Source organism: Eptesicus fuscus, chromosome 16 (genome assembly GCF_027574615.1).
Source record: "Eptesicus fuscus isolate TK198812 chromosome 16, DD_ASM_mEF_20220401, whole genome shotgun sequence".
Taxonomy (NCBI): domain Eukaryota; kingdom Metazoa; phylum Chordata; class Mammalia; order Chiroptera; family Vespertilionidae; genus Eptesicus; species Eptesicus fuscus.
The window spans coordinates 58,062,172-58,083,986 of NC_072488.1; the positions used below are offsets into that span (position 1 = coordinate 58,062,172).

The 21,815-nt window shown below is 50.8% G+C and overlaps 2 protein-coding genes across 2 annotated transcripts; both read left to right on the top strand.

Annotated features, from left to right (window-relative positions):
• The first annotated feature begins 4,803 nt into the window (after window positions 1-4,803).
• On the top strand, window positions 4,804-9,626 carry LOC129151938 (ral guanine nucleotide dissociation stimulator-like). The gene is made up of 6 exons (XM_054728566.1): window positions 4,804-4,859; window positions 5,551-5,661; window positions 7,544-7,722; window positions 8,293-8,400; window positions 9,025-9,209; window positions 9,359-9,626. Exons 2-6 carry the CDS (start codon window positions 5,569-5,571, stop codon window positions 9,556-9,558), a joined length of 765 nt encoding a protein of 254 aa, XP_054584541.1. The 5' UTR covers window positions 4,804-4,859; window positions 5,551-5,568; the 3' UTR covers window positions 9,559-9,626.
• Window positions 9,627-13,793: 4,167 nt separating this feature from the next.
• Window positions 13,794-19,260, top strand: LOC129151940 (ral guanine nucleotide dissociation stimulator-like). The gene is made up of 7 exons (XM_054728568.1): window positions 13,794-13,931; window positions 14,379-14,489; window positions 15,181-15,291; window positions 17,178-17,356; window positions 17,927-18,034; window positions 18,659-18,843; window positions 18,993-19,260. Exons 1-7 carry the CDS (start codon window positions 13,794-13,796, stop codon window positions 19,190-19,192), a joined length of 1,032 nt encoding a protein of 343 aa, XP_054584543.1. The 3' UTR covers window positions 19,193-19,260.
• Window positions 19,261-21,815: the final 2,555 nt, after the last annotated feature.

The following is a 21,815-nucleotide window of genomic DNA, read 5'->3' on the forward strand; positions in this document are numbered from 1 at the left end:
CCTAGCTATTTATGTAGGCTATAATCCATTAAATTAAATACTCTTTTGAATAGATAGAAATAAAGTTGTTGATTCTAAACATGTGTAGGCCTTCTATATTCATGTACATATGCCTAATGTCATATATATGTGTACACACATACATATATACATACACACACACACATACATGTGTACACGTATATGCTGCCATGGAAGGATGCTCACTGCATAATACAGTGGTAAAATAATGTTTGAAACGTTTAATTTGTTCTGATAATTCAGTATAAACTGATAAGATGGAGAAAGGAAATCTGGAAATATATGCATCAAAATGTGAACACTAGTGAACTGGAGGAAGTGAGACTTCTAGAAGTGACAGTTTCTTCTCATTTCCTTATGTATAGTTTCTGGTTTTCCACAAGGATCATATATCCAATATATAAAGAGGCAGTAGACAGAGGAATGGAGAGGCAGAGAATCATCGATGAAAGGTGCATCAGCTGCCTCCTGCCCACCCCCGAATGGAACTGACCGCAAAACCCTGCCACGTGCCCTACTGGGAACTGATCCGGAAACCTTTCAGTGCAAGGGGACATGCCCATCCAAAGGAGCCACATCCGCCAGGGCTAGGCTAAATAAATGTTTTAAAAATATACTGGGATTGATTTCAGGGAGAGCGAAGGGGACAGAAACATAAATGATGAGAGAGAATCATTCCTCGGCTGCCTCCTTCACGACCCCTATTGGTGATCCAGTCTGCAACCCGGGCATGTGCCCTGACCCGGAAGCAAGCCAACCGTGAACTCCTGCCTGGTTCACAGGCGCGCCTGACTCAACCACTGTGCAACACTGGCCAGACTCAATAATATCTTTCCAAACTTTCCCAAGGGCCAATTTATATCTTGAAACGCTCCCATTAAAAGCAAAAGTTACTTACTGGGCTGCATTCCACTTCACTCAGTGTTTAGCTGGATTTGCTACTTGAGCAGCAACAACCACTACACTACCTGTTAACAATATTTAAAACCACTAGGGATAGAAAGAGCATTGCTTTGGTTGCAACAGGAATAATTCAAAACAACTGCCTCCACTAAACACTTCCTTAATCATTTTCCTTCCCCATGAGTCCAGAATTTAACTCACCAGTCAAAGTCATCTTAGGAAGAGGCAACGGTTCCACTGGCACAGGGCGGTACGGAAACATGGTACGCAGCCCTGCTGCTACCGGAAGGGCCACGGTTCACTGTCACCACTGGAACAAACTATCATTAAAATTAAAACCATTATGTCAAACACTTTTAAGCAGAAAAGGAAAAGGGAATGCCATTAGTAGGTGAGTATTTCAAAAGGAGGCATGCTGTGCAAGACCGATCCACGCAGTGCTGTGGCCCAATCATCCAAAGCTCATCATTCTCACCTGAAAACTCTTGCTCTGAGGGGAGACACATTTCCTTTCTTTCATTTCATACTTGCTTTCAAGGGAAACCAGCTGGTCTATACACCAAGCCAACACTCCTCCTTGGGCATCCAACAAGAGAACCCTAAATGTCTAAGTGAATTTTAACTTTTCCTTAATTTGAATTAATGAAAGTTTAATTTTAAAAAAGTGATATGTGGTGGCCAGGCTGCTGTGGCTCAATGGTTGCGCGTCAAACCCTGAACCAGGAAGTCCCAGTTTCATTCCCAGTCAGGGCACATACCTGGGTTGCAGTCTAGGGGCTATGTGATCAATGAGGCTCTCTCATCATTGATGTTTCTCTCTCCCCCCCACCCCTCTCTTTCTCCCTTCTGTTTCCCTTTCTCCCTCTGAGATCAATAGAAACATATATTTTTAAAAAGTTACCTATGGATAATGTGGGCCCTTTTAGACAGAGTACTTCAAGACACTAGAAACAGATTTGAAAACAGTCATCCCTGAATCTCGGGACACCTTTCCTCCACACCTCCACACAGAAGAAATGTATGGGGCCAGTAGTGTTCACAGCAGAAACACGAAGCTCACCATCAGACACTTCCCAACTGCCCTTCCCCTCTCCTCCTTCTCCTCCTTCTCCTCCTCCCCTACCTCCTCCTCCTCCTCCTCCTCCTCTTACCCCTCCTCCCCCTCCTCCTCCTCCTCCTGGGCTGAGGCACCTCCTTCAGGAGCACTTTGCTTCTAAACGACCCCATGTCCCTTGCAATTTGGCCTGTTCTGGCCAAGGGTTCATGCAAGGGTCTCATAATTGATTTCTGAGACACTATTTTCCTTCCTGATAGAAAGCACAATAGGGAAGAGAGAACTTTTTTCCTCTCTTGGATGCTGGGAGCTGGTGCCGCCACTTTGTTGCTGGCAGCTTACCCTGATATCATTGAGCAGCTGAATTCAATATTGGATCCACCTACCTGTGGATTGGTCATTTTGTGAGAAACACAAATCCCTACTTGTGAGTTTCATCAGTATTCTGCTGCTTATAATTCTCAGCTTCCACACTGAATGAGATCCTTAAAACTCCTGAGGGTGGACAAGCTTGTAGCATTTCATGGTATAGCAAACACAAGTATGGAAGCAGAGAGCAGGACAGAGGAAAGATGAGAGATGCCTGAAAGAACACCAGTCTTCCAACGACCCCAGAGGGAAACGTTGGCACACGGGGCATGACACAGCTCTAAGCTGGGCTGGGAGAGTGTGATGCCAATGAGGATCTCAAAAGTGTGACCAGAGAAAAGGGGCGAGGGGGACACAAAACTGGAAAAGAAGATAAGGTCACGTCATGGAGGGCCTGGACGGACACACTAAGGATTTTGGACTTGATTCTCAAGGCCCTAGGAAACCATTGTTAGCTCCCATAAGAGACATGATCACATTGACATTTTCAAAAGATCCTTCGGGCTGCTGGTAGAGAATGGTTAGGGACCCAGCCATACTAGAGGTTGACAGGTCAGAGAGAACACATGGTATCAAGAGGCCCTGAGGCCAATGGGGCTTAGTACTCTGGGTGCTAACCTTGATGGCTTCACACTAGAATCCTTGTATCAGGAATGTCAAGGTTGAAAGCTATCGCACTCATGGGACTCGACAGGTTATGTGTAGAAGTAACATTAAAGTATCAAAAGATGCCGTATCTCTTGTCAGACAAAGAGACTCTAAGAACCAAGGGGAGAACTTACCAAAACCAAGATTTACTAAAGTGGTAAGGAGAAGGGTGTGGACTCAGTTCAAAGACAGAACAACAGTTCAGTGGCACAGACACACACACACACACATCCAGAGAGAATGTGAGGTAGAGGCTGGGAGGAAGGAAGGGACCTCAAGAATGAGAGTCCCAGAGAAGTGACAGGACCTGACATCCCATCACCTGGGCTGTACGCTATGTTGTTGTTCAGAAGCCAGTTACTGAGCTCTCGGCGGACACACAAGGATGTTCCCACCAGGAGGCTGGACTCACTTAAAGCCACTGTGAAGGCCCCTAACACCTGGGCCCACCTAAGGCACTGGGTCTGATGCTATGTGTAAAAGGACACCACTGCGAGGTTTTTGGCCAGTGAGTGACAATCTCTGAATTTCCTGTCATTTCAAACCCTTAAAGGTGCAGACTTGAAAATGAGGCCGACATGAGCAGTGACTTTCCTGAGATCCCAGGCTGGACCTCGGGCCTGTTTTGTCTAGTGTCCCATTCTGTGTCCCACTCATTCTTGTCACGCTTCCACCTCTATGTGTGCTCATCAGATGTGTGGGAGGCCAGCCCACAGGTGTTAGGGGCCTTGGCTCATCTACACCTGACGACTTCCTATGGAAATAGCGTCCAGCATCCTCCTCATTGGGCAGCTTTGCAGACTGGGGGACTCCCTGAGAGGCACAGAGGCTTCCTCGGGGCACAGAACAAGTAAGGACAAGGAGGTGTGAACACAGCTTTCCCTCCCAAGCCGGGGTGCCTCGCACATTCCCAGAGAGCTGGGCAGAGGGCTGTGCTGGATACTGGGTATTGGCGTACAGGTATGGAGATAACATGGGCCAGGAGGGTGAGAGGCCAACAGCCCACTGGGGCCTTTGGGTGGCTCTGATTGGAGGAAGGGGCACAGGTCGTGGAACCTTGAAGGGGTGACCTCACTTCCTTGGTGAGAGAAATTGGAACCGTGGTAACCAGGTACCCACATTCTGGGCACAACTGCCTTTCCAGCTCACTTGAGTGGAGAGGGTCAGGAGACGAGGATGTCTCTGTGTTGCTTCCCGTTCTTCCGAGGCTCTGGGCAGAAGAAAGCCCAGGCTGAGAGATGTTTCTGTTGCTGTAGAAAGAGGCGCAAGCGCCACCACCGATCCCCCTTGCCCTCTGGCAGGAGGCACCCACAGGTAACCGAGGGCAGCCCAGGCCAGGCCCATCCAGGCCAGGCGCCAGCTGGGGTCACACCTGGGCAGCCCCACACCTCTTACCCCCTCATCCCAGGTGTGTGTGTGTGTGTGTGTGTGTGTGTGTGTCCATGATGTTGAGGGACAGCGTGGGATGAGGGACGCATATCCTGGGCTGGAGCAGGTTGGTAGGTGTCAGAAGCCTGGAGGGTGTGTCATGTGAGTGCTGGGTTCGGAGATCTGCTACCCGCCTGTTAGGGAGGGTCACGGGGCTATTCAGGGGGTCATCAACTTCACTCCCTACCTGGAGGTCTTTGCAGATGCCCCTCTCTGCCTGATCTGATCTGGGGAGCAGAATGGGTGGCGGGCATCTGCCCCACTGGCACTGCACAGGCAGGCCCCTGATGCCTCCTTGTGTCCGTTGGGGGCTCTATCTTTGCAGAGCTCCAACAAGGACATCGTAGAGGAGCTGGCTGACACGTTCACTTACGCCATCAACGGGTACAAAGGACAAGTGCGTCAGGCCAGGAAAACCGACCAGTGCCAAACGGAGGTGAGAGCTGGCCCACACACAGGACCCTGAGGTGACTGGGGTGGGACCAGGAGTCAGACTCAAATCAGGGGCCTCAAAGATCTCACAGACCCACTCCCAAAGAAACCTGCACCTTTAGTCCTACGGAACAGCTTCCTGGTAGGTAGGGGAGAGAAGCAATCTTTCTTCATGTGTTTCTTGGGATCATAGAGGAAGCATTTGTTACTGTCTTTGCCTTATGCTCCTTTCAATTGATTCACTCCCTGCCCCAAGTAACCTGTGGACCAGCTCCACTGTCCTTGTAGACCTTCCCCAAGCCTTAAACATCATCCCACTTGGTAGTGCTGTGTATTTAAAAAAAAAAAAAGAAAGAAAAAAGAGGGTTGGGGGCAAGGGAGGGATTAAGGTCTTGAATACTTTTCTCTGCAACCTATCACCTCACAGAGGACGACAAACCATTGCAGTGTGGCCAGGCAGTAGCTGTGACCTTACCCAACTCCGTATCATCCCAACAAGGGCATAGTTTTCATCAGTGATTCAGGCTTTCACTGTTGCTAGACCTTGACACAAATCAATGCTTGCTAGCTCAGCGGGGCTGCCAGGAACATCCTCACTGTGTCCTAACAGACGAGGTCTGCCATGACACAGGACCACACATTGGGTGGAAGGTTCCTGATGCCTCCTGGCTCAAGTACCCATTCTGTCTTTGCAGAGCTCCCAGGAGGATATCATGGAGGTGCTGGCCCTTGGACCCGACTACACCAACTACAGGGTCAGGGTGCAGGTGCACCAGGCTGACGACACAGTCCAGTGCCTGTCAGAGGTGAGAGCTGGCCTCGAGGGTCTCTACACCCACAACCCCAAGACGACCTGGCAGTGCCCAGACCCACACTCAAATCTGCGGACTCCCCGGGGACCCTCCCAGGACTCTCCCTAGACTGTCCCACAGCCCCATGACAAAGGATACCGGACCCCCACTCCTCCCTCCAGCTACATGGGAGGGTAGAAAGACACTCCTCACATATTTGTAGAAATATGAGAGAGAGAGAGAGAGAGAGAGAGAGAGAGAGAGAGAGAGAGAGAGAGAGAGACAGAGAGACAGAGAGACAGAGGTGTGGTTTGACTTCACAGTAGACTCCATGAGCTCTTGGGCATTTCGCTGATTTTGTTGTTGAAACTACCCTAGCCCCTCAGTCCTCAGTCCTTGCAGAACTTGGCCAATAGCAGATGTCCTTGCTCCGGCGATGCAGCCCTTCAGTGCTGTTGGACATGGGCCCGATTCAGTTCGGCTGCCATATCAGCAGCGCTGCCTGGAACACTTCATGAAGTGTGTGGGAATGGACTGTGTTAGGTTGCTCGGGCTGCAGTAACATAGGACCACACTGGGTGGTGTCAGCAGCAGACATTCATTTTCTCACTATTCCGGAGGCTAGGAGTGAGTCAGGAGGCTGTCAGCCTGGCTGGTTTCTCCTGAGGGGTCTCTCCTCAGCTTGTAGATGGCCGTCTTCTCGCTCTGTGTCACATGGACTCCCCTCTGCACTGCCATGTACCCTCCCCTCCTCTTCCAAGGACACTGGTCAGACTAGATTAAGACCCACACCACTGAATTCACTTCACCTTAATTACTTGCTTGAAGACTAAAACTCAAATGCGGACACATTATGAAGTTCTAGGGGTTGCAAATTCATGGGATTAGAGGGACACAATTCAGACCACAGTACATGTGATGTCCTCAGCTGGAGATGGACGCCCACTGCTGGTTGAAGGCCGTGCACATGTAAACTTGTAACGGCTGCAGGCAGATTCCAAATCCAAAGGGCTGTAGCAGGGACATAGCCAAAAGCAGTTTCTCATGATGGCTGCTGCCTTGCTGCCAGCCTGGCCCGGGGATTTCTCACTCACTGAAATGTTCACCTGTCCGATGCCAGGTTGTCCAACTCAATCACAGTGTTCCTTCATTGGCAATTGCCTCATGGGTACTTTGAGTCACCTGTCACTTTTCTGCCACCACATACATTGCCTCCTTCCCGAGTCCTCTGCTCAGATTACTGCCTGGTGATCACCTTTCTCCAGCCTGCAGTCTTCAAGCATTTGCCACCTTGCAGGATCTGGGATCTCCATAATGACGGTCTTAAAATGCCCTTGAGTGTAAAAGGATGAAATATAACTTTCTCCTTTGAAGTCAATGGTTGTCATAGGCCATGTCAACTGGGTACACTGTTCCCACGCTGGGGATAAACAAGGTTCCCACACCCTTTCCACCCATGTCGGGAGCAGATGAAGTCTCCAGTACCTGAGAGGGGATGTCATGCAGGACAGGTCCCAGTTCTGACCTGCATGCCCTTCACCGGACATTTCATATCCCTAAGCCTCTGTGTTCTCATCTCTATAACGGGGAGGTTTCTAGAGGACCCACAGGGCCCGTGCACTTCACATACACTATTCCCACGAGGAGGTTTGTTGTTCCTCAGCTAAGAAAAGGAAAAAAGTAAATGATGCCTAGAAGGTGACAATTTTCTGAACATGCACAGAACTTAAGTGGCACTTTGAAGACCTAGAACCTCGTTCAGCCTGGGCACTCCTGTCCCTCCTCTCGCACACGTCCCTGTGGGGCTGGGACGACCTCCCGAATGAGCTCCACACCTCAATCCTTGTGGGATTCACGGTCATGCCGCTGACTGGATGTCCTTCCTTGTCCCTCCCAGGGCGCAGCTGAGGTAACTGGGAACCTACCTGAGTCCTGCAGGCTGCAGGCCCTCCATGAGGGCACCTTGAAGCAAGTGGCCACGTACATGGTGCCAGCTTTCCCGGGGGAAAACCTATCCCATGTCTCCACCCTGGCCTTCTCCAGAGCCCAACAGTTCCTCGAAGAGCTGCTAACTAGGTGAGCACACACTCGTGACTCTGCCCACTGCAAGCTGTGAGTCTTGAAAACGTCACCACATCTTTCCGAGCCTCAGAATGCTCCTCTGATTAGTGGGGTGGTGGGGGATAAACCTCATAGCACTGCTGTGGGGACAAGCCATGGCAGGTCCTACCTGCTCCCTGGCTCTTCAGGCAGGGTTGCTGGACGTGCGCCGGTTGTTTGTGGCAATTATTTCACTCTGTCCCATCGAAAGAAGGCTGACTCACCCATCAGCGGCCTGTGGCATCGGAGTTTGGAAAAGCACATGGAAAGCAACCTGTCAAGCAGTTGGAGATTTCACCTAGCTGGTCCTCGGCCTTGGTGTAGCCACACTGGGGATCTCGGGCGGGTAGCAGGGGCCCCAAGCCCACTCAGATGGATGGGAGGGTGCTGGTTGGAGTTTATTTACTCGACAATGTCTATGAGGCTCCTACTCCAGGCAAGCACGTTTGGAGACACTTTGCCCGACTCAAGGAACGAAGCAGACGCAATCCCTGGGCCTCAGTTCTAGGCAGTGGGTCCAGCAGTCACGCTGTCCATCATTCACAGGTCCTGTCCACCATCCCTCAGAGCTGATGCCAGCAAGGTGTTCTGTACCTCTGGAGGCACACCTCCTTATAAGCACCGGGGTGACACGCCGCAGGACCAAGTCATAAAGTGAGTGGTCTCTGGGTCCACAGGGAGGGCCCCCTGTGTCAGCAGAGTGGGGACTGTGAGTTGGGGGAGTGCCCGGCGGAACCCTGATCTTATACATCTTCTGATTCCCAAGAAAGGCCTGAGCTCTGGTGGCTTCTATTCTAGGAGGACAAGAGTCAAAGAGGACAGAGGATGGGGCCCCTGGTATTGTAGACCCAGAGGGGAGGCTGGGCTCAGTTGTCCCTCAGAGTCTCCTTCCCCCCAACACCCATCGCGCTCTGCCTGCCCCTCTCTCCATCCACCTCCACGGACCACCGTGGCGGGCCTGAGAACAGGATTGTGGTGAGCAGGCTGCTCGGGAGTCTGTCTCAGTCCTCAGCCCAGATGCCCAGGGGCATGGAGGCCTGGGGTGGGCAGTGTACAGGACCTTCAGGAGAGCCGCCAGTGGGAAGAAGAGGCTCACACAGACTCTGCGTTCAACCTGCTGGATCCCACATCTGCTGCAAACACAACAGACACACAGGGGTTGGGGGTGGCGTGGAGGGGACCGCACAGAGGCTCAGTCCCAAACAAGAGTGCCATGGGAGGGCAGAGTGGAAGGAAAGACCGGAATTCTGACTTGCCTGCCCACCTGCCTCTCCCCAGGGCCATTGCTTCGATCGTGGGGACCTGGCTGGACCATGTCCAGGATTTGGGGCAGCCCCTGCCTTTCCCCTTGGTGGAGGCAGAGCAGGCCTTGGTGCCCATCAACTCCCCTGCATCACGCCTGGTGGGCCACGCCCAAAATCTAGAGCTGGAGCATCTTGAGCCCACCGAGGCAACCCGGGAAGGTGAGGGGGAATGATAACCTGGGCAGATAATCTGGGGAGGGCAGGCTCATGGGCGGGAGTTCCCTTAAAGGCGGTGGCACCTTTCCTGTCTGTGGAAAGTCAGGGGTAGCCAGGTGTGTGAGTAGATCTCTCTCTTTCTCCTGCTCCAGGTCCACACCCGGAGATCCAGAGCTCTCCAGAGCCAGAGGAAGGGCCTGCTCAGGGGCCAGAGCCTGGTCCAGGGAGAGGCCCCGCCCTGGCCTGGCCTGGCCTGAGGCAGTACCTCAAGCCATTCTGGAGCCAGCTGCTGGCGGTGCTGGAAGCCTTCTCTGGGGCCGTCATAAGCGTCCTAGGCGATTATCTTAAATAACTAATAAGAGGAATATGCCCACTTGTTAGTATATGTATAATAGTAAATAATGATAATTTCCAATAATACCTAGCTATTTATGTAGGCTATAATCCATTAAATTAAATACTCTTTTGAATAGATAGAAATAAAGTTGTTGATTCTAAACATGTGTAGGCCTTCTATATTCATGTACATATGCCTAATGTCATATATATGTGTACACACATACATATATACATACACACACACACATACATGTGTACACGTATATGCTGCCATGGAAGGATGCTCACTGCATAATACAGTGGTAAAATAATGTTTGAAACGTTTAATTTGTTCTGATAATTCAGTATAAACTGATAAGATGGAGAAAGGAAATCTGGAAATATATGCATCAAAATGTGAACACTAGTGAACTGGAGGAAGTGAGACTTCTAGAAGTGACAGTTTCTTCTCATTTCCTTATGTATAGTTTCTGGTTTTCCACAAGGATCATATATCCAATATATAAAGAGGCAGTAGACAGAGGAATGGAGAGGCAGAGAATCATCGATGAAAGGTGCATCAGCTGCCTCCTGCCCACCCCCGAATGGAACTGACCGCAAAACCCTGCCACGTGCCCTACTGGGAACTGATCCGGAAACCTTTCAGTGCAAGGGGACATGCCCATCCAAAGGAGCCACATCCGCCAGGGCTAGGCTAAATAAATGTTTTAAAAATATACTGGGATTGATTTCAGGGAGAGCGAAGGGGACAGAAACATAAATGATGAGAGAGAATCATTCCTCGGCTGCCTCCTTCACGACCCCTATTGGTGATCCAGTCTGCAACCCGGGCATGTGCCCTGACCCGGAAGCAAGCCAACCGTGAACTCCTGCCTGGTTCACAGGCGCGCCTGACTCAACCACTGTGCAACACTGGCCAGACTCAATAATATCTTTCCAAACTTTCCCAAGGGCCAATTTATATCTTGAAACGCTCCCATTAAAAGCAAAAGTTACTTACTGGGCTGCATTCCACTTCACTCAGTGTTTAGCTGGATTTGCTACTTGAGCAGCAACAACCACTACACTACCTGTTAACAATATTTACAACCACTAGGGATAGAAAGAGCATTGCTTTGGTTGCAACAGGAATAATTCAAAACAACTGCCTCCACTAAACACTTCCTTAATCATTTTCCTTCCCCATGAGTCCAGAATTTAACTCACCAGTCAAAGTCATCTTAGGAAGAGGCAACGGTTCCACTGGCACAGGGCGGTACGGAAACATGGTACGCAGCCCTGCTGCTACCGGAAGGGCCACGGTTCACTGTCACCACTGGAACAAACTATCATTAAAATTAAAACCATTATGTCAAACACTTTTAAGCAGAAAAGGAAAAGGGAATGCCATTAGTAGGTGAGTATTTCAAAAGGAGGCATGCTGTGCAAGACCGATCCACGCAGTGCTGTGGCCCAATCATCCAAAGCTCATCATTCTCACCTGAAAACTCTTGCTCTGAGGGGAGACACATTTCCTTTCTTTCATTTCATACTTGCTTTCAAGGGAAACCAGCTGGTCTATACACCAAGCCAACACTCCTCCTTGGGCATCCAACAAGAGAACCCTAAATGTCTAAGTGAATTTTAACTTTTCCTTAATTTGAATTAATGAAAGTTTAATTTTAAAAAAGTGATATGTGGTGGCCAGGCTGCTGTGGCTCAATGGTTGCGCGTCAAACCCTGAACCAGGAAGTCCCAGTTTCATTCCCAGTCAGGGCACATACCTGGGTTGCAGTCTAGGGGCTATGTGATCAATGAGGCTCTCTCATCATTGATGTTTCTCTCTCCCCCCACCCCTCTCTTTCTCCCTTCTGTTTCCCTTTCTCCCTCTGAGATCAATAGAAACATATATTTTTAAAAAGTTACCTATGGATAATGTGGGCCCTTTTAGACAGAGTACTTCAAGACACTAGAAACAGATTTGAAAACAGTCATCCCTGAATCTCGGGACACCTTTCCTCCACACCTCCACACAGAAGAAATGTATGGGGCCAGTAGTGTTCACAGCAGAAACACGAAGCTCACCATCAGACACTTCCCAACTGCCCTTCCCCTCTCCTCCTTCTCCTCCTTCTCCTCCTCCCCTACCTCCTCCTCCTCCTCCTCCTCTTACCCCTCCTCCCCCTCCTCCTCCTCCTCCTGGGCTGAGGCACCTCCTTCAGGAGCACTTTGCTTCTAAACGACCCCATGTCCCTTGCAATTTGGCCTGTTCTGGCCAAGGGTTCATGCAAGGGTCTCATAATTGATTTCTGAGACACTATTTTCCTTCCTGATAGAAAGCACAATAGGGAAGAGAGAACTTTTTTCCTCTCTTGGATGCTGGGAGCTGGTGCCGCCACTTTGTTGCTGGCAGCTTACCCTGATATCATTGAGCAGCTGAATTCAATATTGGATCCACCTACCTGTGGATTGGTCATTTTGTGAGAAACACAAATCCCTACTTGTGAGTTTCATCAGTATTCTGCTGCTTATAATTCTCAGCTTCCACACTGAATGAGATCCTTAAAACTCCTGAGGGTGGACAAGCTTGTAGCATTTCATGGTATAGCAAACACAAGTATGGAAGCAGAGAGCAGGACAGAGGAAAGATGAGAGATGCCTGAAAGAACACCAGTCTTCCAACGACCCCAGAGGGAAACGTTGGCACACGGGGCATGACACAGCTCTAAGCTGGGCTGGGAGAGTGTGATGCCAATGAGGATCTCAAAAGTGTGACCAGAGAAAAGGGGCGAGGGGGACACAAAACTGGAAAAGAAGATAAGGTCACGTCATGGAGGGCCTGGACGGACACACTAAGGATTTTGGACTTGATTCTCAAGGCCCTAGGAAACCATTGTTAGCTCCCATAAGAGACATGATCACATTGACATTTTCAAAAGATCCTTCGGGCTGCTGGTAGAGAATGGTTAGGGACCCAGCCATACTAGAGGTTGACAGGTCAGAGAGAACACATGGTATCAAGAGGCCCTGAGGCCAATGGGGCTTAGTACTCTGGGTGCTAACCTTGATGGCTTCACACTAGAATCCTTGTATCAGGAATGTCAAGGTTGAAAGCTATCGCACTCATGGGACTCGACAGGTTATGTGTAGAAGTAACATTAAAGTATCAAAAGATGCCGTATCTCTTGTCAGACAAAGAGACTCTAAGAACCAAGGGGAGAACTTACCAAAACCAAGATTTACTAAAGTGGTAAGGAGAAGGGTGTGGACTCAGTTCAAAGACAGAACAACAGTTCAGTGGCACAGACACACACACACACACATCCAGAGAGAATGTGAGGTAGAGGCTGGGAGGAAGGAAGGGACCTCAAGAATGAGAGTCCCAGAGAAGTGACAGGACCTGACATCCCATCACCTGGGCTGTACGCTATGTTGTTGTTCAGAAGCCAGTTACTGAGCTCTCGGCGGACACACAAGGATGTTCCCACCAGGAGGCTGGACTCACTTAAAGCCACTGTGAAGGCCCCTAACACCTGGGCCCACCTAAGGCACTGGGTCTGATGCTATGTGTAAAAGGACACCACTGCGAGGTTTTTGGCCAGTGAGTGACAATCTCTGAATTTCCTGTCATTTCAAACCCTTAAAGGTGCAGACTTGAAAATGAGGCCGACATGAGCAGTGACTTTCCTGAGATCCCAGGCTGGACCTCGGGCCTGTTTTGTCTAGTGTCCCATTCTGTGTCCCACTCATTCTTGTCACGCTTCCACCTCTATGTGTGCTCATCAGATGTGTGGGAGGCCAGCCCACAGGTGTTAGGGGCCTTGGCTCATCTACACCTGACGACTTCCTATGGAAATAGCGTCCAGCATCCTCCTCATTGGGCAGCTTTGCAGACTGGGGGACTCCCTGAGAGGCACAGAGGCTTCCTCGGGGCACAGAACAAGTAAGGACAAGGAGGTGTGAACACAGCTTTCCCTCCCAAGCCGGGGTGCCTCGCACATTCCCAGAGAGCTGGGCAGAGGGCTGTGCTGGATACTGGGTATTGGCGTACAGGTATGGAGATAACATGGGCCAGGAGGGTGAGAGGCCAACAGCCCACTGGGGCCTTTGGGTGGCTCTGATTGGAGGAAGGGGCACAGGTCGTGGAACCTTGAAGGGGTGACCTCACTTCCTTGGTGAGAGAAATTGGAACCGTGGTAACCAGGTACCCACATTCTGGGCACAACTGCCTTTCCAGCTCACTTGAGTGGAGAGGGTCAGGAGACGAGGATGTCTCTGTGTTGCTTCCCGTTCTTCCGAGGCTCTGGGCAGAAGAAAGCCCAGGCTGAGAGATGTTTCTGTTGCTGTAGAAAGAGGCGCAAGCGCCACCACCGATCCCCCTTGCCCTCTGGCAGGAGGCACCCACAGGTAACCGAGGGCAGCCCAGGCCAGGCCCATCCAGGCCAGGCGCCAGCTGGGGTCACACCTGGGCAGCCCCACACCTCTTACCCCCTCATCCCAGGTGTGTGTGTGTGTGTGTGTGTGTGTGTGTGTGTGTGTGTCCATGATGTTGAGGGACAGCGTGGGATGAGGGACGCATATCCTGGGCTGGAGCAGGTTGGTAGGTGTCAGAAGCCTGGAGGGTGTGTCATGTGAGTGCTGGGTTCGGAGATCTGCTACCCGCCTGTTAGGGAGGGTCACGGGGCTATTCAGGGGGTCATCAACTTCACTCCCTACCTGGAGGTCTTTGCAGATGCCCCTCTCTGCCTGATCTGATCTGGGGAGCAGAATGGGTGGCGGGCATCTGCCCCACTGGCACTGCACAGGCAGGCCCCTGATGCCTCCTTGTGTCCGTTGGGGGCTCTATCTTTACAGAGCTCCAACAAGGACATCGTAGAGGAGCTGGCTGACACGTTCACTTACGCCATCAACGGGTACAAAGGACAAGTGCGTCAGGCCAGGAAAACCGACCAGTGCCAAACGGAGGTGAGAGCTGGCCCACACACAGGACCCTGAGGTGACTGGGGTGGGACCAGGAGTCAGACTCAAATCAGGGGCCTCAAAGATCTCACAGACCCACTCCCAAAGAAACCTGCACCTTTAGTCCTACGGAACAGCTTCCTGGTAGGTAGGGGAGAGAAGCAATCTTTCTTCATGTGTTTCTTGGGATCATAGAGGAAGCATTTGTTACTGTCTTTGCCTTATGCTCCTTTCAATTGATTCACTCCCTGCCCCAAGTAACCTGTGGACCAGCTCCACTGTCCTTGTAGACCTTCCCCAAGCCTTAAACATCATCCCACTTGGTAGTGCTGTGTATTTAAAAAAAAAAAAAGAAAGAAAAAAGAGGGTTGGGGGCAAGGGAGGGATTAAGGTCTTGAATACTTTTCTCTGCAACCTATCACCTCACAGAGGACGACAAACCATTGCAGTGTGGCCAGGCAGTAGCTGTGACCTTACCCAACTCCGTATCATCCCAACAAGGGCATAGTTTTCATCAGTGATTCAGGCTTTCAATGTTGCTAGACCTTGACACAAATCAATGCTTGCTAGCTCAGCGGGGCTGCCAGGAACATCCTCACTGTGTCCTAACAGACGAGGTCTGCCATGACACAGGACCACACATTGGGTGGAAGGTTCCTGATGCCTCCTGGCTCAAGTACCCATTCTGTCTTTGCAGAGCTCCCAGGAGGATATCATGGAGGTGCTGGCCCTTGGACCCGACTACACCAACTACAGGGTCAGGGTGCAGGTGCACCAGGCTGACGACACAGTCCAGTGCCTGTCAGAGGTGAGAGCTGGCCTCGAGGGTCTCTACACCCACAACCCCAAGACGACCTGGCAGTGCCCAGACCCACACTCAAATCTGCGGACTCCCCGGGGACCCTCCCAGGACTCTCCCTAGACTGTCCCACAGCCCCATGACAAAGGATACCGGACCCCCACTCCTCCCTCCAGCTACATGGGAGGGTAGAAAGACACTCCTCACATATTTGTAGAAATATGAGAGAGAGAGAGAGAGAGAGAGAGAGAGAGAGAGAGAGAGAGAGAGAGAGAGAGAGACAGAGAGACAGAGAGACAGAGGTGTGGTTTGACTTCACAGTAGACTCCATGAGCTCTTGGGCATTTCGCTGATTTTGTTGTTGAAACTACCCTAGCCCCTCAGTCCTCAGTCCTTGCAGAACTTGGCCAATAGCAGATGTCCTTGCTCCGGCGATGCAGCCCTTCAGTGCTGTTGGACATGGGCCCGATTCAGTTCGGCTGCCATATCAGCAGCGCTGCCTGGAACACTTCATGAAGTGTGTGGGAATGGACTGTGTTAGGTTGCTCGGGCTGCAGTAACATAGGACCACACTGGGTGGTGTCAGCAGCAGACATTCATTTTCTCACTATTCCGGAGGCTAGGAGTGAGTCAGGAGGCTGTCAGCCTGGCTGGTTTCTCCTGAGGGGTCTCTCCTCAGCTTGTAGATGGCCGTCTTCTCGCTCTGTGTCACATGGACTCCCCTCTGCACTGCCATGTACCCTCCCCTCCTCTTCCAAGGACACTGGTCAGACTAGATTAAGACCCACACCACTGAATTCACTTCACCTTAATTACTTGCTTGAAGACTAAAACTCAAATGCGGACACATTATGAAGTTCTAGGGGTTGCAAATTCATGGGATTAGAGGGACACAATTCAGACCACAGTACATGTGATGTCCTCAGCTGGAGATGGACGCCCACTGCTGGTTGAAGGCCGTGCACATGTAAACTTGTAACGGCTGCAGGCAGATTCCAAATCCAAAGGGCTGTAGCAGGGACATAGCCAAAAGCAGTTTCTCATGATGGCTGCTGCCTTGCTGCCAGCCTGGCCCGGGGATTTCTCACTCACTGAAATGTTCACCTGTCCGATGCCAGGTTGTCCAACTCAATCACAGTGTTCCTTCATTGGCAATTGCCTCATGGGTACTTTGAGTCACCTGTCACTTTTCTGCCACCACATACATTGCCTCCTTCCCGAGTCCTCTGCTCAGATTACTGCCTGGTGATCACCTTTCTCCAGCCTGCAGTCTTCAAGCATTTGCCACCTTGCAGGATCTGGGATCTCCATAATGACGGTCTTAAAATGCCCTTGAGTGTAAAAGGATGAAATATAACTTTCTCCTTTGAAGTCAATGGTTGTCATAGGCCATGTCAACTGGGTACACTGTTCCCACGCTGGGGATAAACAAGGTTCCCACACCCTTTCCACCCATGTCGGGAGCAGATGAAGTCTCCAGTACCTGAGAGGGGATGTCATGCAGGACAGGTCCCAGTTCTGACCTGCATGCCCTTCACCGGACATTTCATATCCCTAAGCCTCTGTGTTCTCATCTCTATAACGGGGAGGTTTCTAGAGGACCCACAGGGCCCGTGCACTTCACATACACTATTCCCACGAGGAGGTTTGTTGTTCCTCAGCTAAGAAAAGGAAAAAAGTAAATGATGCCTAGAAGGTGACAATTTTCTGAACATGCACAGAACTTAAGTGGCACTTTGAAGACCTAGAACCTCGTTCAGCCTGGGCACTCCTGTCCCTCCTCTCGCACACGTCCCTGTGGGGCTGGGACGACCTCCCGAATGAGCTCCACACCTCAATCCTTGTGGGATTCACGGTCATGCCGCTGACTGGATGTCCTTCCTTGTCCCTCCCAGGGCGCAGCTGAGGTAACTGGGAACCTACCTGAGTCCTGCAGGCTGCAGGCCCTCCATGAGGGCACCTTGAAGCAAGTGGCCACGTACATGGTGCCAGCTTTCCCGGGGGAAAACCTATCCCATGTCTCCACCCTGGCCTTCTCCAGAGCCCAACAGTTCCTCGAAGAGCTGCTAACTAGGTGAGCACACACTCGTGACTCTGCCCACTGCAAGCTGTGAGTCTTGAAAACGTCACCACATCTTTCCGAGCCTCAGAATGCTCCTCTGATTAGTGGGGTGGTGGGGGATAAACCTCATAGCACTGCTGTGGGGACAAGCCATGGCAGGTCCTACCTGCTCCCTGGCTCTTCAGGCAGGGTTGCTGGACGTGCGCCGGTTGTTTGTGGCAATTATTTCACTCTGTCCCATCGAAAGAAGGCTGACTCACCCATCAGCGGCCTGTGGCATCGGAGTTTGGAAAAGCACATGGAAAGCAACCTGTCAAGCAGTTGGAGATTTCACCTAGCTGGTCCTCGGCCTTGGTGTAGCCACACTGGGGATCTCGGGCGGGTAGCAGGGGCCCCAAGCCCACTCAGATGGATGGGAGGGTGCTGGTTGGAGTTTATTTACTCGACAATGTCTATGAGGCTCCTACTCCAGGCAAGCACGTTTGGAGACACTTTGCCCGACTCAAGGAACGAAGCAGACGCAATCCCTGGGCCTCAGTTCTAGGCAGTGGGTCCAGCAGTCACGCTGTCCATCATTCACAGGTCCTGTCCACCATCCCTCAGAGCTGATGCCAGCAAGGTGTTCTGTACCTCTGGAGGCACACCTCCTTATAAGCACCGGGGTGACACGCCGCAGGACCAAGTCATAAAGTGAGTGGTCTCTGGGTCCACAGGGAGGGCCCCCTGTGTCAGCAGAGTGGGGACTGTGAGTTGGGGGAGTGCCCGGCGGAACCCTGATCTTATACATCTTCTGATTCCCAAGAAAGGCCTGAGCTCTGGTGGCTTCTATTCTAGGAGGACAAGAGTCAAAGAGGACAGAGGATGGGGCCCCTGGTATTGTAGACCCAGAGGGGAGGCTGGGCTCAGTTGTCCCTCAGAGTCTCCTTCCCCCCAACACCCATCGCGCTCTGCCTGCCCCTCTCTCCATCCACCTCCACGGACCACCGTGGCGGGCCTGAGAACAGGATTGTGGTGAGCAGGCTGCTCGGGAGTCTGTCTCAGTCCTCAGCCCAGATGCCCAGGGGCATGGAGGCCTGGGGTGGGCAGTGTACAGGACCTTCAGGAGAGCCGCCAGTGGGAAGAAGAGGCTCACACAGACTCTGCGTTCAACCTGCTGGATCCCACATCTGCTGCAAACACAACAGACACACAGGGGTTGGGGGTGGCGTGGAGGGGACCGCACAGAGGCTCAGTCCCAAACAAGAGTGCCATGGGAGGGCAGAGTGGAAGGAAAGACCGGAATTCTGACTTGCCTGCCCACCTGCCTCTCCCCAGGGCCATTGCTTCGATCGTGGGGACCTGGCTGGACCATGTCCAGGATTTGGGGCAGCCCCTGCCTTTCCCCTTGGTGGAGGCAGAGCAGGCCTTGGTGCCCATCAACTCCCCTGCATCACGCCTGGTGGGCCACGCCCAAAATCTAGAGCTGGAGCATCTTGAGCCCACCGAGGCAACCCGGGAAGGTGAGGGGGAATGATAACCTGGGCAGATAATCTGGGGAGGGCAGGCTCATGGGCGGGAGTTCCCTTAAAGGCGGTGGCACCTTTCCTGTCTGTGGAAAGTCAGGGGTAGCCAGGTGTGTGAGTAGATCTCTCTCTTTCTCCTGCTCCAGGTCCACACCCGGAGATCCAGAGCTCTCCAGAGCCAGAGGAAGGGCCTGCTCAGGGGCCAGAGCCTGGTCCAGGGAGAGGCCCCGCCCTGGCCTGGCCTGGCCTGAGGCAGTACCTCAAGCCATTCTGGAGCCAGCTGCTGGCGGTGCTGGAAGCCTTCTCTGGGGCCGTCATAAGCGTCCTAGGCGATTATCTTAAATAACTAATAAGAGGAATATGCCCACTTGTTAGTATATGTATAATAGTAAATAATGATAATTTCCAATAATACCTAGCTATTTATGTAGGCTATAATCCATTAAATTAAATACTCTTTTGAATAGATAGAAATAAAGTTGTTGATTCTAAACATGTGTAGGCCTTCTATATTCATGTACATATGCCTAATGTCATATATATGTGTACACACATACATATATACATACACACACACACATACATGTGTACACGTATATGCTGCCATGGAAGGATGCTCACTGCATAATACAGTGGTAAAATAATGTTTGAAACGTTTAATTTGTTCTGATAATTCAGTATAAACTGATAAGATGGAGAAAGGAAATCTGGAAATATATGCATCAAAATGTGAACACTAGTGAACTGGAGGAAGTGAGACTTCTAGAAGTGACAGTTTCTTCTCATTTCCTTATGTATAGTTTCTGGTTTTCCACAAGGATCATATATCCAATATATAAAGAGGCAGTAGACAGAGGAATGGAGAGGCAGAGAATCATCGATGAAAGGTGCATCAGCTGCCTCCTGCCCACCCCCGAATGGAACTGACCGCAAAACCCTGCCACGTGCCCTACTGGGAACTGATCCGGAAACCTTTCAGTGCAAGGGGACATGCCCATCCAAAGGAGCCACATCCGCCAGGGCTAGGCTAAATAAATGTTTTAAAAATATACTGGGATTGATTTCAGGGAGAGCGAAGGGGACAGAAACATAAATGATGAGAGAGAATCATTCCTCGGCTGCCTCCTTCACGACCCCTATTGGTGATCCAGTCTGCAACCCGGGCATGTGCCCTGACCCGGAAGCAAGCCAACCGTGAACTCCTGCCTGGTTCACAGGCGCGCCTGACTCAACCACTGTGCAACACTGGCCAGACTCAATAATATCTTTCCAAACTTTCCCAAGGGCCAATTTATATCTTGAAACGCTCCCATTAAAGCAAAAGTTACTTACTGGGCTGCATTCCACTTCACTCAGTGTTTAGCTGGATTTGCTACTTGAGCAGCAACAACCACTACACTACCTGTTAACAATATTTACAACCACTAGGGATAGAAAGAGCATTGCTTTGGTTGCAACAGGAATAATTCAAAACAACTGCCTCCACTAAACACTTCCTTAATCATTTTCCTTCCCCATGAGTCCAGAATTTAACTCACCAGTCAAAGTCATCTTAGGAAGAGGCAACGGTTCCACTGGCACAGGGCGGTACGGAAACATGGTACGCAGCCCTGCTGCTACCGGAAGGGCCACGGTTCACTGTCACCACTGGAACAAACTATCATTAAAATTAAAACCATTATGTCAAACACTTTTAAGCAGAAAAGGAAAAGGGAATGCCATTAGTAGGTGAGTATTTCAAAAGGAGGCATGCTGTGCAAGACCGATCCACGCAGTGCTGTGGCCCAATCATCCAAAGCTCATCATTCTCACCTGAAAACTCTTGCTCTGAGGGGAGACACATTTCCTTTCTTTCATTTCATACTTGCTTTCAAGGGAAACCAGCTGGTCTATACACCAAGCCAACACTCCTCCTTGGGCATCCAACAAGAGAACCCTAAATGTCTAAGTGAATTTTAACTTTTCCTTAATTTGAATTAATGAAAGTTTAATTTTAAAAAAGTGATATGTGGTGGCCAGGCTGCTGTGGCTCAATGGTTGCGCGTCAAACCCTGAACCAGGAAGTCCCAGTTTCATTCCCAGTCAGGGCACATACCTGGGTTGCAGTCTAGGGGCTATGTGATCAATGAGGCTCTCTCATCATTGATGTTTCTCTCTCCCCCCACCCCTCTCTTTCTCCCTTCTGTTTCCCTTTCTCCCTCTGAGATCAATAGAAACATATATTTTTAAAAAGTTACCTATGGATAATGTGGGCCCTTTTAGACAGAGTACTTCAAGACACTAGAAACAGATTTGAAAACAGTCATCCCTGAATCTCGGGACACCTTTCCTCCACACCTCCACACAGAAGAAATGTATGGGGCCAGTAGTGTTCACAGCAGAAACACGAAGCTCACCATCAGACACTTCCCAACTGCCCTTCCCCTCTCCTCCTTCTCCTCCTTCTCCTCCTCCCCTACCTCCTCCTCCTCCTCCTCCTCTTACCCCTCCTCCCCCTCCTCCTCCTCCTCCTGGGCTGAGGCACCTCCTTCAGGAGCACTTTGCTTCTAAACGACCCCATGTCCCTTGCAATTTGGCCTGTTCTGGCCAAGGGTTCATGCAAGGGTCTCATAATTGATTTCTGAGACACTATTTTCCTTCCTGATAGAAAGCACAATAGGGAAGAGAGAACTTTTTTCCTCTCTTGGATGCTGGGAGCTGGTGCCGCCACTTTGTTGCTGGCAGCTTACCCTGATATCATTGAGCAGCTGAATTCAATATTGGATCCACCTACCTGTGGATTGGTCATTTTGTGAGAAACACAAATCCCTACTTGTGAGTTTCATCAGTATTCTGCTGCTTATAATTCTCAGCTTCCACACTGAATGAGATCCTTAAAACTCCTGAGGGTGGACAAGCTTGTAGCATTTCATGGTATAGCAAACACAAGTATGGAAGCAGAGAGCAGGACAGAGGAAAGATGAGAGATG

Excerpts from the sequence above, each read along its gene's own strand:
- LOC129151938 (XM_054728566.1), top strand. The coding sequence starts at position 5,569 with ATGGAGGTGCTGGCCCTTGGACCCGACTACACCAACTACAGGGTCAGG. Across the intron at positions 5,662-7,543 it reads CAGTCCAGTGCCTGTCAGAG|GGCGCAGCTGAGGTAACTGG; the intron begins GTGAGAGCTGGC and ends TGTCCCTCCCAG. Across the intron at positions 8,401-9,024 it reads CCGCAGGACCAAGTCATAAA|GGCCATTGCTTCGATCGTGG; the intron begins GTGAGTGGTCTC and ends GCCTCTCCCCAG.
- LOC129151940 (XM_054728568.1), top strand. The coding sequence starts at position 13,794 with ATGTCTCTGTGTTGCTTCCCGTTCTTCCGAGGCTCTGGGCAGAAGAAA. Across the intron at positions 13,932-14,378 it reads CTGGCAGGAGGCACCCACAG|AGCTCCAACAAGGACATCGT; the intron begins GTAACCGAGGGC and ends CTATCTTTACAG. Across the intron at positions 18,035-18,658 it reads CCGCAGGACCAAGTCATAAA|GGCCATTGCTTCGATCGTGG; the intron begins GTGAGTGGTCTC and ends GCCTCTCCCCAG.